Raw genomic sequence first — 23,280 nt, forward strand, 5'->3', positions numbered from 1 at the left:
GTAGTATATTGTATTTTATTTTTGTTGGTCCTGTCGTTTATAGAAGTGGCTTATGCATAAGATACTGGACAAATTACTTTATATGTATTTAGGTAATAGTGGTTTATATGCACACTTCCAGCTTTTGGACAAAGTTCTTCTTCGGAAGCAGAGCTCACACATTCACTTACCAACAATTTGTGCGAGCTCTACTTTTGAAGAAGGACTTTGTCCCAAAGCTGAAAATATTTACAGCATTATTTTTCATTGTGCATGTCTGAGACTCAACCCCTCCTCTAAATGGTGAGTAGTAATCTATACTTTCCATATATTGTTGTTATTCTACCCTGGACTTACCAAGAAACATCCTTCATATATTTAAATATTTATATAATCAATTTCATACATTTAAATATTCTTCAGGGGAGTAAAAGAAGTGATGCTGTAAATATTATTTTTAAGATTTTCCAAAGATTTTGACCTCAGTATTTTCTTTTTATATATTCAGGAAGTTTGTTATAAAGATTAACTACCACATGGAACATTCTGTTTTGGGACAGGGGTGTTTTGATTTGGGTTGTATGTAACTTTTTGTTTTATGTAGTGAAATGACCATGAATCTCACAATTTTTTGGATATCTACTGTTGTTACCCATTACATTCATTTTAATGACTACAAATGTGTCCATAATGTAGACACATGGTGAAGAAGGGATTGTAGAAATCCTAAACAGAGCTTTACATGCATCTCTAGGATTGTAACTGAACATGATTCTATTGTTCCTTCTTTTTGCAGTTTGACTGCTCTAGAGTTTCCCCAAAGTGCAATCTCCATATTTAAGTCAGGAAAGTAAGTAGGTAAGATAAGCAAGCTTTACTGCTTTCTCAGTGCAGTAGGGTTTTAGTGAGTAAGGAAGGCAGTAGATCTTGCTCAATTTTGCATTAAGATAGACTATAACTTGACGATAAACCCTGAGCTTTCTGGGATCGTGGCTTGTGATGTCAGGCCACCAGATACCTAGTGCTGCCAGCAGTGTCAGGCTCAGAAAGTTGTCATCAGACAGCCTATATACAGAGAAAGAGTGGCCAACACCACTACGGTAGCTAAGTTTCTCCAAACTGCGGTGGCGTGCGTGAACAGATGACAGCTATGTGCAATGGACGGCGTTATACTTCTAACACTGAGGCAAAAACATAAGACAAAATTGTATAAAATATGCTAGTAAACATGTATTGAACTACTGTACGCTCACTGGACCAATAATACGTCTCCCTACTGCAATTTATGCTTACAGTATACGACATTTAATATAGTGAATGTAGAAGACATTTATGCAGTTACCCATTTCTCCTTTGAAGCTTGAAATCACTAAACTAACAAGAACATAGACTATGGATTCAGATGTTAAAAGATTTATTTTCCATGTCAGCTGCAAGAAATTAAATATGAAACACACATTATGCCACATAAGCTTTACATTACCATGCTTGGTGGAACCAATGATGTTTGCAGAAACAAACTAATATAGCAATGTAAAATTTTGATCCACTGTGCTTAAAGTGAAAAAGCAAACAATTTTCGTGAGAGGCATTCCACACACTAGTCATCTAGCAGATTCTAGAACATAAAAATTCAAACGTCTGGACAGCCTTACAGAAATATATGCTGGACAACTGCAAATGCATTTTTCCTGGGTATTCTATATATCCTCCATTTCCTGCTAATACCCACTAGTTTGTTCTTTCTTCAATCCATGGAGAAATGAGCATATGGAATGCACCAGTATTACTGGTGAAACTTCCTGATTTTGTCTGTGAGGAGGTAGCAGAGTGAAAATTCTTTCTGTAGTATTATTAATGTATGTATGTCATTTCACATGCCTGTATAAATTTTTGTTTGTTTCCTATAACCCATAATTGAAAATAAAATTAAGTTATTTTCATTAGAAAATTATAATCCAGTATTTGTTTATCATTATTTCCACTTTACAAAAAATACAGAACTTAAATAAAAATAAAAAAAGAAATTTCTGTAAAGGAGACTTGAACCAGGGCTCTTCCACACCAAACTTCAGTTCTATGATTCAGCAACAGCCACCTATGGAATATTTGCGGAACATATTGCATCTGACAGTGCACGGAACTTGTCTCATTTTTAGAGGCAAGTTTTTTGAGTTTTTGGCATTTAAAATTGTGTTGCATTTCTTTAGGAAATTAATGTCTGGGCACAGACTTCCAAATCCTATAAATACATGTAAGAAAATTGAATAGGGACAGTCCTTAAGGTCACCTTGTCAGATACAAGCTCATATATATGCTCACCAGTGTAGAATCCATACAACCTGCTGTCTGACCACAGTGCAAATGCATACACAGTGCACAACAACTCTGACAATAACTCACATACATTGCACTAATTTTCAAGGGCCTTGAAAAGAATGATTCACTGAGTGTCACATCTACTGGCAGCACTAGGTACTGGTTGGCTTGACAAAACAAGGTTGTTACTTAGAAGGTCTAATACTGAAACAAAAACTGACTTATTTTGGGTAATTATGAGGAGACATGATTCCCTGGAAAAAAATGTTAATGCAGGGGAAGATCAAAGACAGAAGGAGAAGAGGACACCAAAGGTTGAGATGGATCTATGACATCACAGAAGTATTGCATTCCAACCTGGAAAGTCTGTAGCAGAAAGTGCAGGACAGAAGAAATTGGCATGCTTTAGTTCATGGGCTCATGGAGAGTCAGAATCAACTAAATGAAAGGAGAGAGTGTGTTTCAATATGTTTATTTCATTTTACACTGGTTTGCAACCACAATCCTAAGAACTTTGTTTCTGTAATGTTATCAATTGGTTCACTGTTGATACAGAGAAATGGGATGTAAATATCATTACTCAGAGCACTGTGAAGTTCTAGTGCAGTAATCTCAATCTCTCTCTCTCTCTCTCTCTCTCTGTCTCTCTCTCTCTCTCCAAGAAGCTTATTATTCTGGCCCAGATGTTAAGTTGTTTTGTTGTAATGTTTACTGGTGCTGTCATGCTTACATACTTCCCCATTTAACAGAATTGTGGTGTCATCTATAGATATGATTATTTTACAAGCAGCCACATTTAAGCTTAGATCATTAATGAAGAGAACAAACAGAAGTGGTCCCATTATTGATCGTTGGGGCATGCTACATTTAATTAGAATATATTCTGATAAGTGTTCAGAAATAGATTTAAGTCTGACATTAGTGTGCATGATGCTCACTGCTTGGTTACAATTACTCAGGAAGGAACTTACCTGATTGTTGGACAGGCACTAAATACCACACTTTTCATACCACACTTTTTAGGCTTTGACAGGAGAACCATATGAGCCACCATGTCAAAAACTTTTGATGGCCAATAAATACTCCTGTTGGGTACTGTTTCTTGTCTGTCAGGCTTAGTATACTACTAACGCACTCATAAATGGAAGTTATTGTTGACCTCTTATTTCTGATACCATGCTGTTCACTTATCTCTGAAACCATGTTGTTCATTACATAAGATTTTGTTTTTACTTACAAATTTCATAAGTTTGTCATACATAATTCTACCTAACAATGGAAAATCAGCGATGGAATAACATTAATAGAAAGAGGACAAACTGCTACTGACCACACAGAGGAGGTGCTGATTTGTAGACAGGCACAATGAAAAAAACTACTGCTAGATATTATTCAGCTATCAGATCAAGTCTTTCATCGGATGTAGACAAAACAAAACTCACACACATTCACACAAGTGCAACCCACGCCTTACCAGTCATCCCTGGTCACTGGTTTTCAGTAGACTCAAATATTTCTCCTGCACACTTTTGTAGGATATATGTTATGGAAACAGCAATATTACTTTTGCGAACAAATCTTTCAACACTATTAACAAAGAGAATGTAATCAAGGACATCAGTGTAAGAGGCAGCAATGTGGTTATTGCAAGATGGAACTGAGCAGATGGACTGGAAGAGAGAAAGGAATGAGGTAAATGCTCATTTTTCAACTGACTTGTACAAAAACCTACAGCCAGTGTTCCTTACCAAGAAATTGCAGTCCAGTTGAAGTATCATTTCTCTTACACACACTGTGCAACAGTATCAATCAAATACAGAATCACAGAGAGATTAGCGCTTACTATTGGTGTACTGTGCGAAAACCAACCACATGGAATGAAGACTTGGATGAACTTTAAGAACTTCAGGCAGCTCACTGGATTGCGTCCATCTATGACTCCCTTTATCTTTGAAGGCTGATGATGGATATAGAATTTATCTTTGTATAATTGTACCATTTAGAGCTACACTTAGTTGTCACTTATACCTATGATGCACATGTAATAATAAACAGATTACTTCCATATGAACTGTTCTAATGAACATACTGCTGCTGCATTGGATGTCAATTGTTTTTACATTGTATCACAATAAAGAATTATTCACTGCTCTAACATGATTGGTTTTTTAATGCTGAGACATCTCTTTCTCTGGTGTATATTATAATCAACTGTCTGCTTTACAATTATGGCATTAATATCCCAGCAGACTAAGGTACTTATCACACCCTCAAATTGCAAATACAGGTAACAGCAACAAGTTCTTGCGTGTTAGTATTGATATGTTCGTACTGTCTTCCCATGGACTTTAAGATTGACAAAAATATATTCAAGAATAGAGATTAAAAATTCTGCTCCAATTCTGGAGTGAAGGATACTACAGGAACTGAACTGGAATACTCTTGAAGATCACTGTAAACTATCCTGTGAAAGTCTATTAACAAAGTTGCAAGAACAGGCTTTAAATGACTACCCTAGAAATATACTACAGCCCCCTATGTATCGCTCACATAGGTATTGTGAGGATAAGATTAGAATAATTACTGCATGTACAGAGGCATTCATCTTTCTTCCCTCTCTCCATATGTGAATGGAACTGGAAGAACCCCTTTAACTGGTACAATGGGATGCATCACTTGTGACACAGCTCACAGTGTTTTTTAGAGTATAGATGTAGATGTAGACTTTCCAAGTGAGTTTCACACACAGCATACAGTTAACTAAAAGCATAATGTTGATTGGAGTATCTGATCTGTGCTCCTTAATACCACTGAAAATAGTGAAAGATATTTTCCTTCTCAGTCAATAAAGAACTATTGTGGCCTATCTCTAATGTTCTCGTGATTGCCAGGATGTTAAACTTTAATATTCATTGCTTCCTATTAATATGCTCTGGAGTGCCTTTTTCTTTATTTCACCAAGACTGTGTCTTATCTGCATAGTTCTCTGGAGTGAGACCCTGCCTTTTCCTGTAATTCTCTCAATACCATTCAGGATCACCTTCTGCAATCCACTCAACCTGTACAAATGGGTCCCAATTGCAGAACCAGCTCCCCCCACCCCCAATAGTCTATTTATTTCATTGTAAAGCTCATTCTATCCAATAATATCACCACCTATTCCAGTACCTTTACCCTCAAAATCTTCGTTATCGCAGAGCTCTTATAGTAACGCACAAATGGATAATTGAATCAATTCACTTTGTGACACCTAGACAGTTGAAAATTAATGACACTTTCGAGTGAGTTTCCACTAAATTTATGCTGAAGCAGAAGCATTAGATGACATCCTGGTTTTTTCTATCACCTGAGCCAGTTGAACACCATTGAATTTTAATTCAGCTCATAGGCACTTAATATGGTTCAAGCACCATATTCCTTCCAGCTCTTTATTTTGTAACCTCATTTCATTTTGTAACCTCTACAGATAGCCGTACCATAGGTGCAACCACAACAGAGGGGCATCTGTTGAGAGGCCAGACAAACGCGTGGTTCCTGAAGAGGGGCAGCAGCCTTTTCAGTTGTTGCAGTGGCAACAGTCTGGATGATTGACTGATCTGGCCTTGTAACACAAACCACAGCCATGCTGTGCTGGTACTGCGAACGGTTTAAAGCAAGGGGAAACTACAGCCGAAATTTTTCCCGAGGGCATGCAGCCTTACTGTATGCTTAATGATGATGGCGTCCTCTTGGGTAAAATATTCCGGAGATAAAATAGTCACCCAATCGGATCTCCGGGCGGGGACTACTCAAGGGGACGTCGTTATCAGGAGAAAGAAAACTGGCATTCTATGGATCGGAGCGTTGAATGTCAGATCCCTTAATCGGGCAGGTAGGTTAGAAAATTTAGAAAGGGAAATGGATAGGTTAAAGTTAGATATAGTGGGAAATAGTGAAGTTTGGTGGCAGGAGGAACAAGACTTTTGGTCAGGCGAATACAGGTTTATAAATACAAAGTCAAATAGGGGTAATGCAGGAGTAGGTTTAATAATGAATAAAAAAATAGGAATGCGGGTAAGCTACTACAAACAGCATAGTGAACGCATTATTGTGGCCAAGATAGACACGAAGCCCACGCCTACTACAGTAGTACAAGTTTATATGCCAACTAGCTCTGCAGATGACGAAGAAATTGAAGAAATGTATGATGAAATCAAAGAAATTATTCAGATAGTGAAGGGAGACGAAAATTTAATAGTCATGGGTGACTGGAATTCGGTAGTAGGAAAGGGGAGAGAAGGAAACACAGTAGGCGAATATGGATTGGGGCTAAGAAATGAAAGAGGAAGCTGCCTGGTAGAATTTTGCACAGAGCATAACTTAATCATAGCTAACACTTGGTTCAAGAATCATAATAGAAGGTTGTATACATGGAAGAAGCCGGGAGATGCTGACAGGTTTCAGATAGATTATATAATGGTAAGACAGAGATTTAGGAACCAGGTTTTAAATTGTAAGACATTTCCAGGGGCAGATGTGGACTCTGACCACAATCTATTGGTTATGAACTGTAGATTGAAACTGAAGAAACTGCAAAAAGGTGGGAATTTAAGGAGATGGGACCTGGATAAACTGAAAGAACCAGAGGTTGTAGAGAGTTTCAGGGAGAGCGTAAGGGAACAAATGGCAGTAATGGGGGAAAGAAATACAGTAGAAGAAGAATGGGTAGCTTTGAGGGATGAAGTAGTGAAGGCAGCCAAGAATCAAGTAGAAATCCTTGGGTAACAGAAGAAATATTGAATTTAATTGATGCAAGGAGAAAATATAAAAATGCAGTAAATGAAGCAGACAAAAAGGAATACAGATGTCTCAAAAATGAGATTGACAGGAAGTGCAAAATGGCTAAGCAGGGATGGCTAGAGGATAAATGTAAGGATGTAGAGGCTTATCTCACTAGGGGTAAGATAGATATTGCCTACAGGAAAATTAAAGAGACCTTTGGAGAAAAGAGAACCACTTGTATGAATATCAAGAGCTCAGATGGAAACCCAGTTCTAAGCAAAGAAGGGAAAGCACAAAGGTGGAAGGAGTATATAGAGGGTCTATACAAGGGCGATGTACTTGAGGACAATATTATGGAAATGGAAGAGGATGTAGATGAAGATGAAATGGGAGATATGATACTGCATGAAGAGTTTGACAGAGCATTGAAAGACCTAAGTCGAAATAAGGCCCCAGGAGTAGACAACATTCCATTAGAACTACTGACGGCCTTGGGAGAGCCAGTCCTGACAAAACTCTACCATCTGGTGAGCAAGATGTATGAGACAGGCGAAATACCCTCAGACTTCAACAAGAATATAATAATTCCAATCCCAAAGAAAGCAGAGGGTGACAGATGTGAAAATTACCGAACTATCAGTTTAATAAGTCACGGCTGCAAAATACTAACACGAATTCTTTACAAACGAATGGAAAAACTAGTAGAAGCCGACCTTGGAGAGGATCAGTTTAGATTCCGTAGAAATATTGGAACACGTGAGGCAATACTGACCCTACGGCTTATCTTAGAAGCTAGATTAAGGAAACGCAAACCTACGTTTCTGGCATTTGTAGACTTAGAGAAAGCTTTTGACAGTGTTGACTGGAATACTCTTTTTCAAATTCTGAAGGTGGCAGGGGTAAAATATAGGGAGCGAAAGGCTATTTACAATTTGTATAGAAACCAAATGGCAGTTATAAGAGTTGAGGGGCATCAAAGGGAAGCAGTGGTTGGGAAGGGAGTGAGACAGGGTTGTAGCCTCTCCCCGATGTTATTCAATCTGTATATTGAGCAAGCAGTGAAGGAAGCAAAAGAAAAATTTGATGTAGGTATTAAAATCCATGGAGAAGAAATAAAAACTTTGAGGTTCACCGATGACATTGTAATTCTGTCAGAGACGGCAAAGGACTTGGAAGAGCAGTTGAACGGAATGGATAGTGTCTTGAAAGGAGGATATAAGATGAACATCAACAAAAGCAAAATGAGGATAATGGAATGTAATCAAATTAAGTCGGGTGATGCTGAGGGAATTAGATTAGGAAATGAGACACTTAAAGTAGTAAAGGAGTTTTGCTATTTGGGGAGCAAAATAACTGATGATGGTCGAAGTAGAGAGGATATAAAATGTAGACTGGCAATGGGAAGGAAAGTGTTTCTGAAGAAGAGAAATTTGTTAACATCGAGTATAGACTTAAGTGTCTGGAAGTCGTTTCTGAAAGTATTTGTGTGGAGTGTAGCCACGTATGGAAGTGAAACATGGACAATAAATAGTTTGGACAAGAAGAGAATAGAAGCTTTCAAAATGTGGTGTTACAGAAGAATGCTGAAGATTAGATGGGTTGATCACATAACTAATGAGAAGCTTGCACAGGATAGAGTAGCATGGAGAGCTGCATCAAACCAGTCTCAGGACTGAAGACCACAACAACAACAACATTTCATTCTACTCTTCCCCACCATACTTACTTCATTATGCTGCCCTTAGAGGTAACAGATTAGAAAACACACACACACACACACACACACACACACACACACAGAGAGAGAGAGAGAGAGAGAGAGGGAGACACACACACACAGACACACACATGGCAATGTTGTTCTAGGGCTGGTAGTTGAGCTGGTTAGCTCAACTAGGCAATGTGTGTGTGTGTGTGTGTGTGTGTGTGTGGACGTGCACACACTTACTGGTTTTGATGCTATACTCCATCTTTTCCTATATTGTGCTAATCTTAAAAGTTTCGCTTACCACTTATTCTCAATATTCATTGGCACCTTGTTTCATCAACACTGAAGAAGCAATACCGTGTAATTGATTGATTGATTGATTGATTTATTTAACCTGGCACGATTAGGGCCATCAGGCCCTCTCTTACATCTAACCAGGCATTCTACTTATTTTACATTCATATGTTTTAGTAGGCATGTTAAACTACATCTAGTACAAAAAGTGAAATAAACAATTACAAAGTCACACTTGGAAAATACATACATATAGAGTTTATATTTGTATATCATAAGTACTGTTATAATTGGACATTATTGAAGAGAGAGATTTCAGATAGGAGTGCTAGCAGCCGGGAGCATGAGGGAGACTGATGGTGAAGGGAGGAGACGAATAGAGAGACATGATGAAACATAATTAAGGAAATATAAAGGAAAAAAAGATTGGGTGGCTAATAGAAATAAATGAAGAGGAAGGCATCTCAGGAGCACGATAGCAGACGCTAGCTTTGCTATTTGAGAGATGAGATGATTGGCCTTGTACATTAATTTTGTGGAGAACGTTATGAGAATGATAGTAGGATATGCTTCAACTTCTTCTTAAAAGCAGCAGGGGATTGAATTTTGCACAAGGTAAGGGGCAGTTTGTTCCAGAGGCAGACAGCGGCAACTGAGAAGGAGTTTGCAAAAGTTTTTGTTTTATGAGTGAGCACAGTTAGGATAACAAATAAGAGTGACCTCGTGTTTCGATTATGATGGCATGACAGGTTTTTAATCTCTGAAGCAAGGTACTGGGGTGCTTGTGCGATGAGGAGTCGGTGAAGTAGACATAGAGTGTGGTAGTCACGCAATTTGTCTGGCCGCAGCCACCCTAGCTCGGAGTATGAAGCACTAACATGATCATATCGCCGAATGTTGCAGGTGTAATGCACACAGGCATTCATGGTTAGTTCTAGCCATCTTTTGTTTTCACTACTCATGCCTTGTTGAATTACATCACAGTAGTGGAGGTTCGGTAGAACGAGTGCTTCCATGAGCTGGCGTTTCAAGTCCTGTGGAAATATGTTCCGAAACTTTTTGAGAGCATAGAGATAAGCAGACGTCTTTCGGCACACTACGACTGTATTCTCTGCCCAGTTGAGATGCTCATCCAAAGTTACACCCAAGTTCTTAACTGTTTTCTGATATGGTATTGAGGTACCGTCGAGCAGAATAGGAGGTAGCCGTTCGCGGAAATCTGAACTTATTCATTTCTGATGGGCTATTAAGATTACTTGCGTCTTTTTTGCATTTAGTTTAAGCCCCAGGTTTTTGCCCATGTCACTACTGAAGACAGATCATCATTCATCTGAGCGATTGCAGTGTTTACATCTTCAGGTCTGATGCTTAGGTAGAGCTGGAGGTCGCCGGCATAGAAATGATATTTACAGGAGGACAGAACCGACGAAATATCGTTGACATATAAAGAAAACAAAATTGGTCCTAAGACTGATCCTTGTCACACTCCTGAGGAGACATGTTTCCAGGAAGATTTTTCATTTACACAGACAATACATTGCTGTCTGTTTTTTAAGTAGCTTTCAAACCATCTCACTGCACTATCTGAGAAATTAAGCTGTTGCATATTTCTGAGCAATATGTCAAAGTTAACAGTGTCAAAAGCTTTGCTGAAGTCCAGTAGTGTCAATATTGTTGCCTTTCGATCGTCGATGGCATATTTCAGGTCATCAGTTACTTTAATTAGAGCAGTGTTTGTGCTGTGATGTTTACGGAAACCGGATTGAAATTTGTCATATAGGCTGAATTCATGCAAGTGTTCAGTGATTTGGTCATGAACAATATATTCAAGTGCTTTAGAAACAGCAGGCAGTATGCTAATTGGTCAGTAATCACTAGGCACTTGCGGGTTTTTGATCTAAGGGATGGGTTGAATTATGCTTCTTTTCCATGCAGTGGGGTATATTCCGTTCACGAGGGAAAAATTAAATATGTCAGTTAAGACGGGTACTAAGATATCAGCAACATTCTTAATCATGGTTATACCAATACTATCGTTGCCTATTGCATCAGAAGAGATTCTCATTATTGCTTTTCTTGTCGTATTTGTTGTTACATGTTTTAGATGGAAGGTATCATTGTTAGTTATCCTGTTTGGGGATTCTTGTGGACAGTAATTATCAGCCGTGCAGGTATTCAGAGGTGCAGAGAAGAATTCATTTAATTCTTTAGCTGACACATGAAAAGTAGTTTCGATTTTGCCTTCCCGACCCCCAGGCTACGGAGATTCTTCCATAGAGTCATGGGCGTCAGATCACTGCATACAAGGGAGCGAGTGTGCCTGATTTTAGCATTGTTAATGCATTGTTTCACTCTGTTCCGTAGCTTTCTATATTCATCGAAATGCTCGGGTTTCGGATCTGCCTTGAAACGCCTGTGGGCAGCATCCCTATTAGTCATCATTTGACGTAATTCAGCTGTCAGCCAAGGAGCAGGAGATTTTCTTACACGGATTGTGCGTACAGGTGCATGTTTGTCATAGAGGGCAGTGAGTTTATCATCAAGTGACCTCGACCGTCGATTGTAGGTTCTCTGATTATTTGATGCCATGAGATTTCTGAGCAATCGGCTGTTAGAGCGTCAAGGTCAACATGTTTCATGTTCCTACAAGTTATGTAATGCGATTTGATCCTTGGGGGTTGCACAGAGTAGGCCAGGAATGTTACATCATGTGCTGAGAGGCCAGGGGCCGATGTTTGACCAACATCTCTTACTTTGTCAGTCTGTTTTGTTGCGATTACGTCTATAAGAGTATGACTGTGTGCCGTATGGTGTGTAGGTTGTAATGGAAGAATGTTCATGCTATTGCAACTAAACAGTCTTCTTAGGTTTATTGTGGAGGAAGTGTCTCTTAGCAGGTCTATGTTCAAGTCACCCATTACGATGACATGTTCGTATTGACACTGAAGTGAATGTAATTCCGACTGAAAGGAACTCATTGAGCTTATTTTTGGTGGCTTGTACACGACACCAGTCAAGAACTTCCGACTTTGTATCTTTATTTCAATGAACATGAATTCAGCCTCTTTTTCTTCAGCAGGGTTTGCCATACATAAGACTTTAGCTTTGAGATCTGTTTGTATATACACGCCGACCCCGCCACCTCGCTTTTTTGATCTGTCTGCCCTAAGAAATGTGTACCCTGGGAGATGAATAGATGCAGAGGATATGTGTGGTTTTAACCACGTTTCGGATAAGAGGATTACGTGGTAGTTTAGTTGGTTGAAGAGAAAGCTAAGTTTTTGGTAATGTGCAGGTAAAGACTGGATGTTGCAGTGAGCTGCTAAAAGCTCTGACGCGTTCCGCTGAGCAGCCTGGAGTAGGGTGGCAGACTGGTTTGTCCCTTTGTTAGGCAGTACCTGCCGCGAGGGGCACTGGCTGGTGCTTCCGCCAAGTGACATAAAACAGGGGTGTCCGAGATTTTGCGCTTTTTTTTCTGTACATTTTGCGCTGTTTTTTCTGTACATTATTCTATGTAGTTGTAGATGATGCATTTCCTGCCACTTTTTGTACTGATGCTAATGTTAAGTATTTTATTCATGCACACTTGTTTTTGTGCATTTAACCAGGACTCTCCTTGGGTATCCCCATTTTCCTAAATGATGTAAATTTTTTTATGGCTGTTTTTTTGTCCTATAGATATGCTAATTTCATATTTTCAGATTTCTATTTTTTTTATGTTTTTACATTTTAAGTACCTAACTGGGCTTTTATTGTTGTAATTAATGTTTATGCATTAATACTCACATATTTTACTTCACTTCTCCTCTTTTGTGATCTGCATCATTTGCTGTCATGTGCTGCTATGCATGTGGTCTGTTGGTGCATTATACAAATTTGTTTCTAATAAATCTTTTTTAATTTTTAACTTGCATGCCATCTCACTCAGTATTTAATTATTGTTCTTTATCCACCTTGCTTCTGCAGCTTAATTTTGAAATTTTTATTATAAATCTTAGTTGTGGTGTGAAAACTGTTTATGAGTCCCATCTGAATGTGTTCCCACTACTTAACTGTACGGGCCACTCAGTCTAATGCTTAACTATATATGTACATGCTCAACGTCTTCTACTGTGATAGGTGATTCTTTCTGCGTTATGTTTAATGAAGCAAGATGTTTGAAATTCTGTAAGTGTGGTCCTATTGCTGCACCACTGCATCTGCCATCATGACTGCATTGGAAGTGTTGTTTTGTATGTTAACTCTTTATTTGACTTACCACCACATCATTTATTCTTTCTCTCTAGGGTTTCCTTATCAATTTGTCCTCATTTTCTAGGCACCTGCTCCAGTTACTTTGATCTGGATGTATGTATTTCCCCCTGCGTAATAGTTCTACAAATGTCTCTCAATCCATGGTTCTTAAAAATTTTCTTAGAAATGCATTATAGGGTCATACCTTAACTATTACTTTCCCTTTTTCTTTTTGTAGATAATCTGTTGATGCCTACAAGTCATTAAAGCAATATTTTTGTTTTCATGCACTACTCTCACATGAGCAAGAATTTCTTTCTTTGTGAAAAGATCATCTTGTGAAATGCTGTCCATTTTCATTTTTGACTTAAAAACTACTTTCAGACATGCAGAGATATGTAACAATTAATAACAATATGCTGCGGTTGGGTGGAGTTTTGCACGTACACAGCAAATCGGAAGATAGTCAATTACACTGTATTGTTTTTTAACAACAATAAATTGTAATTTTTGTATGCCTCTACAATCTTCCCATTTACTGTTTTATGTAGTTATCCTCTCCTTAATGGCTTAGAATGTATCTCACTGGGATACCTGTTCTTCTCAGAATGGTTTTCCTTAGATTTCTTTCATAACAACTCTCCATTTGCATTTTATTTGGCCATTTAATGTTTAAAATATTTCTGCAGCATTGTCTTCTATATGATTCAAATTTCTTCTTCTTTTGTTTTCTCATTGCCTATATTTCACTTATCTACAATGCTATGCTCCAGACTTCGAGAATCAGAAATCTCTCTCAACATTCTACACCAAAAATTAATACCAGCAGAGTTCTTTTGCTGGATAAAGGGGGAAAGAAGAATGTGACAATCAAGCTCCCATACATCCATCTTATGCCACATGTTTCCTGTTTTGTTTGCTCAGAACTGAAATTTTGTGTTAAGTAGACTGTTAATGTATTCATAGTGTATAATAATAATACCATTTCCACCTGCTGAATGATGACAAGATGAAAAGCTGTTCACCAGGCTCAGTGATGGCATTGATATTAACAAACTATTGGTTTTGTTATGCTTGTGCATGTTAAGGAGAAATGAGGGTCAAGTGCTAATTAGATCTATGGAATAGTTTTGTTCATACTGATACTTACACTATTCAAGTTGTATTGTCTCAGTCAAATGAATAAACATGAGTACTGTTTCATAGGAAACTCCTTTGCTTAAAACTGTTTGTTAATTGTAATGGATATTCATTCAAAGTTGGAAAAAGTTTAGGTATCAAAAAGAATTCAACTGATTTTGTGCTTTTTTCGTTACTTCTTTCTGGTGTTCCAGGAATTAGCTGTCTCACAGCACACTTGAATACCTGCTCAGCCTAGCAGTTGCACCAGTGCTGCACATGCTTTTCTGAAGCGCCAAAGGGCACAGGTATCTGATATTTGCCTAGCTCAGAACCATGGGGAGGTGCTTTTGGGCAAGTTTATAAAAACAGGTTCTGGTAAGAGGTTTGGCATTTGTCTTTAAATAAAAAGCCTTGGCCATGATGTCATTTTCCATCATATGGTTTACTTCCAAATTCTGATTCATTTCCATTACTGGTTATAATATTCACATGTATTAGTGATGACAACAGTTATTAGAGCAACTCTCATAACAGGGCCACTTCCTATCACTCTGACAAACCAAGTGCATCGTCTGCATCAAAACGTCAAGGACTTCATAAAACCTCCATTTTTTAACATGGCTATTCTTATGATGTCTAACAGGTCCACTTCCTACCACTCTGACAATCAAGTGCATCGTCTGCATCAAAACGTCAAGGACTTCATAAAACTTCCATTTTTTAACATGGCTATTCTTATGATGTCACTGATCAGAGGTTTGTTTACAAGTAATATGCATTTTTTGTGTTCCAAAAATTTATGTTTTCTTGATAACTATGTGGTTGTAAATTGGGCTGTAAGTCTACATCAAAGATCATTTCCGATAAGCTGTAAAATCCAGCCTATTTTTCTTATCTGTAGAAGTTATAGGGTGTCTAAAATGTTATCTGTCAAAGTATTGTGTGAACAGTTTGAGCAAATTGTAGATGAACTACAAAGTTTTACTGAATCTTATAATGTTACACATTGTCAGTGCAGCTCCATACAGATGGAGGATGGATGGCCACTGTCACCATCGAAGTGAGGCAGCAGCCTTGGAGCAGAGAGCTGTTGGGATTGGCCAGCGAGTTGGGGCTCATGAGTGATTTCCTGAAGACAGAGCTGGAAATCTGACAGTTGGCTGATGGACAGCCATGACTGTGTTTCATTTGCTGTCAACATGAGGCCTCATTACAGCTGGAGCAGACAATGTTTGCCTTCATACATCCAGGGGATATTGTGCAGCTGGGAGTGAGCAAATGCTGGCTGAAGGGGGTTTTCTGTTATGGCAAGTGGAATGCAGTGTGTAGACTTGTGCAATCTTGTCATGGAAACTGTTGAGCCTGTGATAGCATACTTAGGTAAACAAAGTTTTATATTGGTGAAACATGGAAAGGCACTGTTAGGTCCTGAATTTTTAGAGCAGTGCTTTATCTTATTGAACTGTATTTCTGGTGAAACACGATGAGGCCATTGTCAGGCCTGGAATTTATAAAACAGTGCTTTAACTGTTTGGACTGTATTTTGGGGATACATTTGCCTGTTACTGATGTTGCTTTCCTGTGTGCCTTTGTTACAGGATGTACATTTGGTTAATGTGTTGCTGTAGACTGTGTCTGTTTCTGTTGTTTGTCAGTTGTTTGCTTAAAGTATCAGCCTTAGTAGGTTGCATTTTATTATTAGGTTCTGGAACAAGATCCTTGGTTGAGTGTCCTTGTGTCATCCTGCTGATAGATGTGTTGTCATTTCGTGAGATAATCCGTGGTTCTTTTACTGTAAAGTTTTGATCTCAGTCGGGCAAAATATTGATACCTGATGCTGTGTATAAGGTTAAGATTTTCTGATTTTGTGTGTCTGTTATGCCCATTTTGTAAAGCTGAATATTCCTGTGAAGCAAGAGTACAGTTTTATTCTGCATCCACATTTATACTGCGCAAACCACTGTGAAGTGCTTGGCAGTGGGTATGCACAGCTATACCAGTCATTAAGGTTTCTTCCCATTCCATTGACATATGAAACATGGGAGTAATGATTGTTTGAATGCCTCTGTGCATAAACTAATTAGTCTAATATTTCCCTCATGATCCTTTGTGAGTTATACACAGGGTACTGTAGTATATTCCTAGACTCATCATTTAAAGCTAGTTCTTGAAACTTTGTTAATAGATTTTCTTGGGGTAGTTTGTGTCTAATTGTCTTCCAGTTCAGTTCCTTCAGTATCTCTGTGATATGCTCCAATGGAGCAAACAAACCTATGACCATTCATGCTGCCCTTTTCTGTGAACATTCAACATCCCCTGTCAGTCCTATTTGGTATGAGTCCCAAACACTTCAGCAATTTTCTAGAACTGGTCACATGAGTGGTTTGTAAGTAATCTCCTTTGTAGACTGGTTGCCCTTCCACAATATTCTACTAATAAATGGAAGTCTAGCACCTGCTTTACACACAACTGAGCCTATGTGATCATTCCACTTCATATCCCTACAAAGTGTCACACTCAGAGCTGGCCAATTTCAATAATGATTCATTGATATTATAGTCATAGGATACTACGTTGTTTTCATTTTGTGAAGTGTACAATTTTACATTTCTGAATATTTAAAGAAGTTGCCAACCTTCACACCACTCTGAAATCTTATCAAGATCTAACTGAATATTTACACACCTTTTGTAAGATGTTACTTCATTATAGACAAATACATTATCTGCAAAAATTCTGAGGTTACTATTAATACTGCCTGTGAGGTCACTACCGTATTTACTCGAATCCAAGCCGCACTCGAATCTAAGCCGCACCTGAAAAATGAGACTCGAAATCAAGGAAAAAAATTTTCCCGATTCTAAGCCGCACCTGAAATTTGAGACTCGAAATTCAAGGGGAGATAAAAGTTTTAGGCTGCACCTCCAAATCGAAACTAAGTTGGTCCATTATGATACGAGACACAATTGAGGTCGAATGAATGACGATACAGCTACAGTAGTTTGGTTCGAGTCGTAAGCTTAGCAGTTAAGCTTTACCAGGTAGCCATTGCTATGCGTCAGGCGCTCCGTCCGTATTTATACGGGTACCCTTCCTTCTTCACGTGCTTCGTCTGGTTTGAATTGATTGTTTATTTTTCTTTGATCTGATAAGTGCCGTTATGTGTTTACGTCACTCTAAGCTGAAAATGCATTACTGTACCGTGTCGCATTCTGATAATGAGTGTTTACGGCCTGTAGCCACTCGCGGCTTGGCTTGCTCTTGTGCGCGGATACTTACACTGCTGCTTTCTTTGATAATGATCAACAAGAACCAAATAATAGACTGCATATGATGGAAGATGTTCTGAATGAGAGTTTAGCGAACATTTTTCTCCGTTTGAAAATGTTTGCAGACGCATCTTTAGTACATTATATTCTGCACAGAAATTAGTCATCTTAGATTTAAAAATCTAGTCAATTGCCGTGCTTCATTTCTGACTGTATCATTATTAGGCATAAGAATAATACGAATATAAACATGACATGATTTGTGTATTCTTCCATGTTTGCTGTGCTCTTGCTCTAGTTTCGTAGTTTATTAGGCAGACAGGATTTAAAGGAGACAGCAGCAAACACGAAAGAATACATGGCAAAATGTTTATATTCGTATTATTCCTATGGTGAAGAGAATACTGCATGTGATTCACAATTCATAAAAGTTCCTAGTAGCAACCATCTCTTCTCACAGGTAGGAAAAAATTCATGACGTAAAGTTTCCCATATTGACAAACATCCCAAACAGTCTTGCCACTCGGATTTTTGTAGTACATTGAAATGTTGCTAGAAGATGAACAATATGAAATTTCTATTTACTTCGTTGGATAATGTATGAAAGTGCAGTGGTCGAAACTCAGGGCGGAGAAAAAAGCTCGTTTTCCACCTTTTTTTTTTTTAATTTATTTACTGACGAAGAGGTTTTGGCGCCACTATTTATCTTTGTGCCTGCAAAACATGTCTGTTGTAGCGCTACATATATTCGATGGCAGAAGTTAGTTGTGGCGGCACCTACCAACATTTTTCAGAACTTCCGCTTATTTTGCACTCGATTCTAAGCCGCAGGCGGTTTTTTGGATTACAAAAACCGGAAAAAAAGTGCGGCTTAGATTCGAGTAAATATGGTAATATACAATATGAACAGCAAGGGTCCCAACACACTTACCCTGGGACACACCTGAAGTTACTTCTACGATGACTCTTCATTGAAGATAACATGCTGAGTCCTCCCTAGTGAAATGTCCTCAATCCACTCACAATTTTCAGTTGATACCCCCTATGAACATACTTTTGACAATAAGTGTATTTGTGGTAATGAGTCAAAAGCTTTTTGGAAATCAAGAAATACTGCATCTACCTGACTGCTTTGATTCAAAGCTATCAGTATGTCATGTGAGAAAAGGGCAAGTTGGGTTTCACATGATTGATGTTTTCGGAATCCAAGCCGGTTCAGTTCAAGATACATCATTATGTTTGCATTCAGAATACACTCTAAGATTCTACAACAAATTGATATCAAGGATGTGAATCACTTCTACTGCCTTTCTTGTAGACAGGTGTGACCTGTGCTTTTTTGCAAAAACTGGGCACTGTTTTTTGTCTGAGGGACCTACAATAGTTTATAGCTAGAAGAGGGGCTAACTCAGTTGCAAAATCAATATAGAATCTAATAGCGATTACATTGGGCCCTGAAGCTCTGTTCAATTTTAACAATTTCAGATGTATCTCAACACCACTGACACTAGTACTTATTTCAATCATTTTTTCAGTGGTACAAGAATTAAATCGGTGCAAACCTCATTTGTAAAGAAACATTTGAGAACAGAGTTACGCAATTCAGTTTTTGGCTTGCTCCCCTCTTGTCTATGTATCAAGATCATTTGATAAACTGAACACTAGACCCTACTTATGTTTACTCATGCATGCTCTCTAATTTATTATACTGTACACAATGTTTAATAAAATAGGTTTGCATTTGAATAACAATCTGTGCCTACATAACCTCTACCACTTTCACTCCCATTATGATCCTGTGCCACACTGGAAATGAAACAGCTATAAAAGCACTGAGCAGAAACCGATAAACATATGACTGAAAACGATAAGTTGATTTCATCTGTTGGAAAAGTCATGGTCAGTTATTTATGGAATGCAAAAGAAATTCTCCTTACTGAATGTCTTGGAATGTGTAAAAGAACAACTGCAAGATGAAACATTAGTTTTCTGAGCTACCTGGATGAAACAATACATGGAAGAGACCTCGATTGTATATGAAAAATATTTCATCAGGACAAGGAAGATATCTACAAATATGCTATGATAACTGGACAACTGAGAAGTTTGATGGACTAATTCTAGAAACTTTCACCATCTTCTCTGCATGTGGTACCTTTCAACTGTTCTCATATGTAAATAAACTGAGTACCTTAAAAATGTTTTTTGTCCACAGAAAATGTTATACCAACCATAGATTGTTGATATACACATTTTTCAGAATCACTTTACAAGAATGGAATCCACACACTGGAAAATCAGTGGACATAGTATACAGACCTAAAGGGAGCCAGGCCAAGCAGTGTATTGTAAAAGATGGGAGGGGAGAGTGATAGAGGGAATGCAGAGAGTCTCTGAATGTTTCACTACCAGATCATGACATTTTTACTTTGCCAAGAAATAAAAACCATTTAAAATTTAGCTCCAACAAGGAAAAAATTATAATTTGTAATAATGATGAGTGTGCGCAGCTAGTACAAACTGCAGTTCACGCACTGAACTGTGTACATCATCTGACCATGTCCATAATTACTGATGCCTTCTATCTTTATATCTGTCAAGCAGTTCTAGGATACCTAGTGCTCAAAAACATCACTGAGAGAAACAAATTTTTAATATGTTATCTGAAGTTACATACCTTACATGCTCCAGTTCCTTCTTGCCCCACTAGAACATAAATTCTTTGGCCCTTGTCCAACTCAATTATGGTACGAGCAATAGCACTGTAACTTGCACCATATGCATCAGAACCCGACCCGCCACTTGCTCCTTTGGCTATAATCCTGTTCAAAGAGACAAAAATGAACTGCAGACCTTCTGTGAAAACAATGAAAATAACAGAAGGAATGTGTAATACACTAAAAATAAAAATAAATATTTATTCCTATCTAGATGGTGCATCACTGATTGAAGAGCTGTTTACATATTCAATCATAATTTAAATACATAGTTACCATAAATGACAGTTAAAAAACAGGTGAAATGAAATTTAATGTGGAAACAATCTTTGGAAATACTGCTGGCATCTAACTGCTGAAGATATATGAAATAATTTTCAAAGAAGGTGATACTTTTATTACTAATCCACATCTAGATCTTCAGCAATAAATACTTCAGTTGTTTCTTCAGTGAGGTTTACATTGAGCAACATCACAATTAAATGTGATGAAGTTCAGTGTAGTAGACATAGAATGATGAAAGAACCAATGTGTTTTTCTAAAGAAAACATCAGTTCACACAGATGTTCCCACATATTAAATTGAAAATTGGGTGCTGTAATGGGAAATCCTCCTCTAGAATTACTTTTCCTCAACAGTAGTTGTCAATACCTGTAATATTTTTCGAATTTTGGACAAGTCAGTATTATCTCAGCTGCTTTCCTGAAAAATGTCATATAATTTTATACACAATACCTTATATTTCAAGCTAAAATTTGTGAGAAGGAATTACTTTATTTTTGATGTTACAATCAATAAGTACTAGTTCTGAATGTACAGTTAAAATAGCTATTTTTATAAACATTTGAAATTATGAATTATTTGGCACACTTAAAATTTCTATTATTAATTATGCAATATACTACTGTTTATTATGTTTATTCTGGATTCATTTATGAAATAATAATCGAATCTAGTAGAATTTCATTTGTTACAAAAAACAGTAAACCTTTTGGAATATTGTTATTACCGTAGAGTGAAGGAGTAGTAAGCACGCCTCTGATGCGATCGGATGTATTTTTGTAGTTTGGACGAACAAAGTAATTTCAGCTTTGTTAATGTGAAAATCCAAAAGCCTGTGTGATATACTAAAATGTGATAGAATAAATTAATGTTAAAACAAAAATTCTGCAACAAGTATTTAGATCAATTCAACCATGGGGACCTAAAATGTGAGAATTTCAGCTTCAAGAATCAGACCCCTAGAAAAAATGAAATGGAGCCAATTCTACAATAAAAAATAAGTTAAGTAAAAAGTTTATTGTAATCTTACTCCTCTCTAGTCTTCAAAAAAGACTTTGCTCATTGTGAACAATTGCTGCAGATCACAGTGCTCTCTCTCTCTCTCTCTCTATCTCTCTCACTCTCTCTTTCTAGCTTGAAATTAATTCAATTTTTCTGATCTTTGTTTTAGCTATGGCCCCACATATTACTGATTTGCAGATTTTTCAAACAACATTAAAATTTCATTTTTTAATTTTTTTAGATTATGTTCATAATTCAATCCATTAACAATCAAAGTATTCTTGATCATACTGCTGTAAACAAAAAGGCTGGCAGTAAATGAATGAAGCACAAAAAAGGGATCAGCTTAACAAAATGAATATGGGTTCCCAAACAGTAAGTTTTCTGGATAACTTTCAAAAGCATTCAATGTCTGCGTCATAAAATTCTGTTGGAAATCCCAAACAAAATGTATCACTTCAGTATGAAATGAATTTAAGGATAAAATCAGAAACAGTATTTTATTTTCAGATGAGTTACCAACAACATAACGGGGTTCCTCAAGGCTTGATTCTTAGCACATTACACTTTCTGATCGATGTGCATGTCCTCACTGAATGAATGAGACCTCAAAAATCTGAAGATACTGGTGTATTACTCTCTGCGTGTAGCATAGGAAGTTCATAGTTAATAACAGAAAACTGTGTCAAGCTTCCAGAAAGCTGTATGAGTCAACTTATTTATCTCATCAATATGATCAAAAATGCATGCAAGCAGGAATAAAAGTGAAAATCATCAAAAAATAATACTGGACTTGTGTTTTACTTACAAATTCTATAAACTTGTCATACATAACTATTTCTAATATTTTTGAAATGCAAGAGGAAATTATTGGGGCCTTAAGTTATTCATATCATCCCTCCCATCTTTTTTATTCATTGAAATAAAGGAACAATCACTGTGGTAGGAAGAACAACCTACATACAAACATACATACATTAATATCTTAGCTGGCCAGAGTGGCCGAGCGGTTCTAGGCGCTACAGTCTGGAACCGTGCAACTGCTATGGTCGCAGGTTCGAATCCTGCCTCGGGCATGGATGTGTGTGATGCCCTTAGGTTAGTTAGGTTTAAGTAGTTCTAAGTTCTAGGGGACTGATGACCTCAGCAGTTAAGTCCCATAGTGCTCAGAGCAATTTGAGCAAATTAATATCTTAGTCCATAAACAAAGAGATGAATGAAAAACTGTTGCATCATGCATAAGTTTAAATTTATTAATCCTGTGCTACTAACTCTATTTATGATAAATTTTGCAGACAGTATCCACAAATGCCACTAAATGCACCTACAAAATCATATCATGTTACCATACATAGATCAGGAGATATGTCATCATAAACATTGAGATGCGTGAAAAACTGCATCATGTGTGGAGTCTTATTACTCCAGTCAACTTGAGGAAACCCATGACACCTGGCAGCACTTTTGACAGCTTTCAATTGTGAAGCTCAAATGGCTGTAGGCAAAACCAATAGTTATTTATAGTACTATGAAGGGGCAATGCCACAGAGACATTCACAAAATTCTGTTATAGACATGATGCACCTAGTATGTG

The 23,280-nt window shown here is 37.5% G+C and overlaps 1 protein-coding gene across 4 annotated transcripts in view; it reads right to left on the reverse strand.

Moving 5' to 3' along the window:
- Positions 1–23,280, reverse strand: part of LOC124804395 (leukocyte tyrosine kinase receptor) — an 874,407-nt gene that overhangs the window by 315,996 nt on the left and 535,131 nt on the right. For all 4 annotated transcript variants that reach the window (XM_047264751.1, XM_047264750.1, XM_047264749.1 and 1 more), the window contains exon 12: positions 20,363–20,507. In XM_047264751.1, coding sequence (XP_047120707.1) covers positions 20,363–20,507 — 145 coding nt within the window. The remainder of the gene's footprint in view (positions 1–20,362; positions 20,508–23,280) is intronic.

This window comes from Schistocerca piceifrons, chromosome 1 (assembly GCF_021461385.2).
Source record: "Schistocerca piceifrons isolate TAMUIC-IGC-003096 chromosome 1, iqSchPice1.1, whole genome shotgun sequence".
Taxonomy (NCBI): domain Eukaryota; kingdom Metazoa; phylum Arthropoda; class Insecta; order Orthoptera; family Acrididae; genus Schistocerca; species Schistocerca piceifrons.